General features: G+C 49.7%; 1 protein-coding gene across 2 annotated transcripts; it reads right to left on the bottom strand.

The window, feature by feature from the left end:
- On the bottom strand, positions 1 to 5,145 carry GNPDA1 (glucosamine-6-phosphate deaminase 1). Of its 2 annotated transcripts, none has more exons than XM_068408622.1 (7): positions 5,090 to 5,145; positions 4,885 to 5,035; positions 4,706 to 4,807; positions 3,456 to 3,638; positions 2,621 to 2,805; positions 1,759 to 1,933; positions 1 to 1,476 (listed from the first exon to the last, which is right to left on the bottom strand). In XM_068408622.1, the coding sequence occupies exons 2-7, from the start codon at positions 5,006 to 5,008 to the stop codon at positions 1,379 to 1,381; spliced, it is 867 nt and encodes a 288-aa protein (XP_068264723.1). In that variant the 5' UTR covers positions 5,009 to 5,035; positions 5,090 to 5,145; the 3' UTR covers positions 1 to 1,378. The 2 variants fall into 2 exon arrangements, with proteins under 2 accessions (XP_068264723.1, XP_068264722.1); XM_068408621.1 differs by having other exon boundaries at positions 4,885 to 5,016; positions 5,090 to 5,140.
- Positions 5,146 to 6,000: the final 855 nt, after the last annotated feature.

Genomic DNA, 6,000 nt, shown 5'->3' with positions numbered 1-6,000 from the left:
ACCATTTAGAAAAAATTAAGACATATATGTAGAAAGTTACATTACAGATCAACAGCTTACAAAATCTCTGCATAAAGAAAATAAATGCTCCCCAGTTTGTCTTGCCCTTCGTGATAGCATTTGATAGGAAACTCAGGCATCGTGTCTCAGAATTGGTGGGGTCTTGCCAGTACAGGCTGATGTCCACCTCTGTGGGGCTCCTGTAATTAAACAGGCTGAGGCCAGAGGGGACAGAGCGTTTCCTTTGAGGCTGGTTTGGCATTTCCTTGTAGCAATGTAAAGCACTCTGTTATCTGTGTCAGCGCAGAGCCTGAAGCTGAGCAGCACAGACAGAAGTGATTTGTGCTTAATTTGAACAAATCTACCCTCCTGCAGTACATCATAAAGCACCAGGGCATAGAAAATGATACCCTGAAACCCAACATGTAAGGCTTCTTGTGTGACAAATAAAATCATATAGCTGTGTAAACTAACAATGAACTGCATTAACAGCCCTGCATTATTAATGCAGCACTGATGAATGCTGTCTGCAGCCTCCCTTTTGCCAACATGGTCTCAAGTCTAGTAGCTGGCTCAAAGTGAGGCTCAGCCAAGGCTTTATCCATCAGGTCTGGTGGAAGGTGTCCCTGCCCGTGGCAGGGGGGCTGGAACTAGATGATCTTTAAGGTCCCTTCCAACCCAAACCAGTCTGTGATATGACAGACTGCCCAGCCTCTCTGGGGAACCCGCCCCACTGCTTCACTGTCCTCAGGGGGAGGATTTTTCCTTCTGTCCAGCCTGACCATCTTATCTCACCTCAAGCCCCATTGTCTCTTCTCATCTTCCCCCTGCACACTGCCCAGGAGAGCCTGGCTTCACCTTCCTGATGACCTCCTGGCAGCTGTGAAGCACACTACCATTCTGCAGCTGCAGCTTTCCCTTCTCCAGGCTCAACAAGCTCAGTTCCTGCTTTAAATGATGTGTTTTGTGGAGGGGGAATGACACACATGTCACTTGTTCTGACTGCGAGGAGTTGATCCCAAAGCGATTACCCATTCACTTTCTGCAACACTGTCCTTCCATGTATCCTCACATTTCAGTTCTGGGGCCTTCAGTCCACATGATTATAGTTGCTTCATAGATTAAACAATTCACTCTCCACTGACTCTTCCTTCAGAGAATAAGCTAGTGGTGGAAGGTTGTGGAATGCAGTGTACTGGATCCCATCCTCATTTGGTTAATTAAGGCAGGTGTTTGGCATCCATCTTTTTTAATGGAGAGAAGCAAGCACATAATTATTTTGCTAATTTATGAAGAAATGAGTTTCTGCAGCAATTCCCTTTTTTCACAGCTCGTTTTCAACAGAAAAGCTGGTTCAGCGTTACTCTGGGCAGCGAGATTAATCGCTGTATGGCTTCTTAGACTGGCTTCTTTCTGCTTCTGTCTCCTTCATGCTGTATAAGGGTTCCACAAGCTTGTTGTGAACCAGCATTAAACCTGATGTAGCAAGTAAAAAGGTGACTTAAGTAGACATAATAAAGCAAAATTCTCATTCATTGGATGCTAATGAAATTAGGCATTACTAGAGTCCTTGTTCCTTTGCTCCCATGCAGTTAAGCATTCCCTTTGCACTGTTATTATCACTGTACATCTCAGCTGTTGTATTTAAGGAATGTGCTCCTTTGGGAACTCATTAAACAGAAAACATCTAATGCAAAGCATGGCTTGGGCCACTTAAAAATTAAGCACAACAGCTGCTTGGTCTGGTCAGACACTCACCTTTGAAGTATTTCACTGTCTTAACTCTGAGTTCCAGCGTGGCATCCTCATCGCACACAAACACAGTGTTGGGGTGTTGCTGGAAAGCAGACACTGTCCACATGTGGTTGACACCTTCCTCGATGGCTTTGTACAAAGCAAAGGCCTTGTGGGCTCCTGTGATAAGAATCATCACCTGGACACCGAGACACAGAGGGTGGCAGTTAGGGACTAAGAAGCGCGTTCAGAGAGAGCCCACCCACCCTCTGCTCAGCTCTGGGAGAGCTGCCCCGGTCCCTAACAGGGGACGATGTCCATCATCCTCCCCAGAGGCATTTCACTGTACCACAATTCTGTTTGCTCTGGCTGCATTTTATTTGTCAATTAAATCATAGTCTGGTGGGTCATTGTAATGATTCAGATACTTTGAGCTCCCCTGTTCAGAACCTGTACACTGAGACTTAACAAGCATAAATCAAGGTATAGACTCAATTAAAAGCCATCCCATATGGTTTTCATCGTCTGCTGGTGTAACATCAAGTCAACCAGTGATCCTGGCATTTATTTCCCCAGATGAGCTTCTTAATCAAAGACATCCTCCCAAACCTTTCTACCTCCCCGTGGGTCACAACTGTACTGCAGAGTTACACAAACATAAGTGGTGTTAGAAGAGCAAAAATGGAAGACAGAGCAAGAGCCTTTGCACAGTGTTGCAGGATGCAAGAGAAGAGGAGGATCAGGTATTCAGCCGTCTGTGGCAGGAAAAGCATAAGCTGGCTGACGCCAGCAGGGTGCAATGCTGCTCCAGGACTGGATGATCTTTAGCTACTCCAGGAAGCCCTGCTCAAGAGCTACTCTAGGAAGTCACTGCTTTTCTCCTGACCTCTCTGGCGTCCATGACAGTGCCTACTCCAACTGTCAAAGCCATCGTGGGGACTTTGGAGAGGTCACCATCAAAGAACCTGGCATTAGCCAATATAGTGTCCATAGCCAAGGTCTTCACTCGCGTCCTGGATACCAAACTTGATCCAGGCTCGTTGAAGGCAATGTGACCGTCTGGGCCAATACCTGTGAGAGAGAGAGTTTGAGAGGTAGGTCAGTGGCTGGAATGGTTACTGTAGGAAGCACAGCCAACAGCACTCCTATTAGAAGGACACTCAACTCTTCCAGGAATAGACACAAATCTGACAAAAAAACACGTGCAATTTTTCTGCTCAAGCTCAAATTTGCTTCTGGTAGGAATGACAGCAAAAGCCCCCTCTGAAGCCAACAGAGACTCTCCCCTCATTGTGCTCGGACAACAAGACAACAAGTAGATGGCAGAACCCTAAGGCAAACTGATGGGAAAAGCTTGCGCTGAGCTCCTCTTGGCTCAGAGCACTCTGACTACTCCTAGCAGTTTCCTGTTAGCACTGGCAATTGTAATACATTTTGTATTCGGTGCAGTTCCAGCCCTGCCTGTTTCTCCTGCTAATTGTTTCCTGAACAATTCACTTACTGGACTGAAATACTTAAAACTGGGGGAGCGGTACGCTGGAAGACAAGGCTGCCAGCACACGAGTGCCCAGGGTGATGGCGTAGGGGGTGGCTTGCACTGCAAATCCACTGAACTGCACTGAAAATGAACTCTCCTGATGACAAATGAGCTAGAGAGCTGGGGGAGGAAAGGCAGGGCTTCCTGCCAGCGTTTAGACACCGCTAGTCCTTCGGGTTTTCACCTCCAACAAAGAGTTCGATCCCTCCAGCTGCTTTGATTTTATCCTCAAACGCGTCACACTCTGCCTGTAGATCAGGTGCGTTTCCATCCAAAATGTGAACGTTTTCTGCCGAGATGTCAATATGCTTGAAGAAGTTATTCCACATGAAGGAATGGTAACTTTCCGGGTGATCCCTCGGGAGACCTGGTGACAGAGCATGCACGGGACTAAGACCAACTGAACGAGTATCACACACAACACAAACCACCTACACGCCCTTGCAGTGGCTTTGGTAACAGCACTGCTTTCTCTGTCTGTCATTTGTGACTCCCTCAACTTTCATGAGTTGTTTTTATTTCCTAAATAGGAAAATTAAAATAAATCATGATAGCTCCTGTAAGACGTGCTCATATTAACGTGATGGATGTTCCATAAAAGCAGGCGTGCAGTGTGCCTCATCTGTTACTACCTTTCCAGCCTTCCTCCCAGTTTGTATTAGCAAAGACAATTAAAAAACTGCAGAAGCCGGGTAAATAACTTACGCCGTACATGTTTTCCCCTTGAATACTATAAACCCACACTGGACTGCCTGTTCCCTAATGCTGCTTGATTTGGATTGTTCACAGAAAAAACTTCTTGACCACAGTAAAATTAGCATTAGCAAATATTTGGCCTGTATGTTCTTCACCTTTGGAGCTTTAGGCTTGCCCACTAATCTCTCTGTACTCTTTCTTATGAAGAGGCTATTTCACAACAGCTTCATAAATGAAACTTATCTTAGGTATCTTAACAGGAGCGCTCGTTGGTTATGGAAGGGCACTCGGACAGGTATCACATCAGTCCTTGTAAGAGACCTGGAGCTAAAATGACCTTTATAATCCCAGAGCAAAGGTGGTAGTTAATATTGCACACTATCTCGGCTTGCAGTGATAAGGTGGATCCTTAGCTGGTCAAGACCTAAATTCAGGTAAAATACAGCAGTGTCTAGTGTCTGTAACACCAAGCAAGACCTGATAATCCTTAATATTTCTTACATACATTTTCAGATTGTCCCTCTTAACTCCCTTGGCGAACGCAAATTTTATCCTTCCTACCTTCAATCTTTTGCAGGTGGGATTTTCCACACACACTAACAAGTGTCCGGCTGCGGTGCGGAGCGTGGGGGCTCATCGGCCCTGCCTCCCTCCCCGGACACCGGCACCGCACGGACGGACAGACACGATGTACAGACAGAGGACGAAGCCCAGCGCTCCTTGTGTGCCCGCACTCACCCACGTACTCGTCCATGTTGAAGGTCTTCACGTACTTGAAGGAGAGGTCCCCGTTCCGGCAGTACTCCACCAGCTTCGCGTAGCAGCCCAGCGGCGTGCTGCCTGCGGGGAAGCGGCCGCCTCAGCCCCGGGCCGCGCCGGGAGGGCTCCCGGCCACCCCCCCCAGCCCCGGCACCCACCTGTGGGCAGCCCCAGCGTGAAGAAGCGCCCGGGGCCGGGCCCGAAGTGGACGATGCGGTTGCGGATGTACTTGGCCGCCCACTCGCTGGCCTGCGCGTACGTCTCCAGGATGACGAGCTTCATGGCGGGGCCTGGCAGGGCGGGAGCGAGCTGAGGGGCGCCGCCATCTTACCGCCCCGCTCCCCCACCCGCACACCCACCTACCTGCTCCCAACGCCGCCGCCGCGATCCCGGCCACGGGCGGGGCCGAGGCAGCCGCACCGCCCTCCGCGCCCGCCCCGCCGGTGGGCGGTGAGAGCCCGGCTCAGCCCCGCACGGCAGCTCGGGGCGCGGCGCGGGGCCCTGCACCCCGCGGGGCGGGAGGAGCGGGACCCGCCGGGCCCGCGGCCAGGGGGATGCCCGGGTCAGAATCTGGGGTTAGAATTCAAAGAAGCGATTAAATACACCCCGTCAGGCAGCGCCTGGGCTGCTGACCCTCTGTTCAGAAGTTACGGACGCTGGAAATGTGCTTTACGCCTGGACAAAGCTTTTGGGAACCAACGTTTTCCCCAAACATGTTAAAAAAGGCACCAGATCTTTAAATGTCCTTATTCCTTCATGCTTCTGCTGGGATCTGCCCGACTCAGCCCCTCAGCCGCTCTGGGTGTCCAGCAGTGACCCACGATCCCTCGAGCAGAGCCATGTCCTGGGCAGGAACAAACCCCTCTTGCACTTGGGGTGTTCTATAGGGACCCGCTTGGGGCATGTCGGGTCGTTCTGGGGCTTTGGCTGCAGGGGCAGAGCCCTGCTCAGTGAACAGACCACGGCTCGTGGATGTTCGTGCTGCTCCTGACAGCAGTGGTATCCCCGAAACACCTTTCTGCTCTGCTCTGCCTCCAAGCTGGGATGGAAATACGCCCGACCTCTCCTTGCAAAGTCTTGGTTCGTTGTTGAGATGCAAAGCTCTTACTTCAAAGTTAGACTGCTTTTCACATTCATTAGAAGAAAGAATAATATACAAATTGCTTTGCTAGGATCCAGCCTGTGCAGTTCCTTCTTATTTTAATAATTTAAAATAATTTAATAATTTAAACGACCTGGCTAGACTGAGTGCTCCCGATACTGTCTCATTGTGG

This window comes from Nyctibius grandis, chromosome 10, assembly GCF_013368605.1.
Source record: "Nyctibius grandis isolate bNycGra1 chromosome 10, bNycGra1.pri, whole genome shotgun sequence".
Taxonomy (NCBI): domain Eukaryota; kingdom Metazoa; phylum Chordata; class Aves; order Nyctibiiformes; family Nyctibiidae; genus Nyctibius; species Nyctibius grandis.
The sequence above is the reverse complement of the archived record's forward strand: the minus strand, read 5'-3'. Positions and strand labels throughout refer to the sequence as shown.

Coding starts and splice junctions, on each gene's coding strand:
- GNPDA1 (XM_068408622.1), bottom strand. CDS start 5,008: ATGAAGCTCGTCATCCTGGAGACGTACGCGCAGGCCAGCGAGTGGGCG. Junction 4,808..4,884: donor CACGCTGGGGCTGCCCACAG/GTGGGTGCCGGG, acceptor GCTTCCCCGCAG/GCAGCACGCCGCTGGGCTGC. Junction 2,806..3,455: donor GATCGAACTCTTTGTTGGAG/GTGAAAACCCGA, acceptor TCTCTCTCACAG/GTATTGGCCCAGACGGTCAC.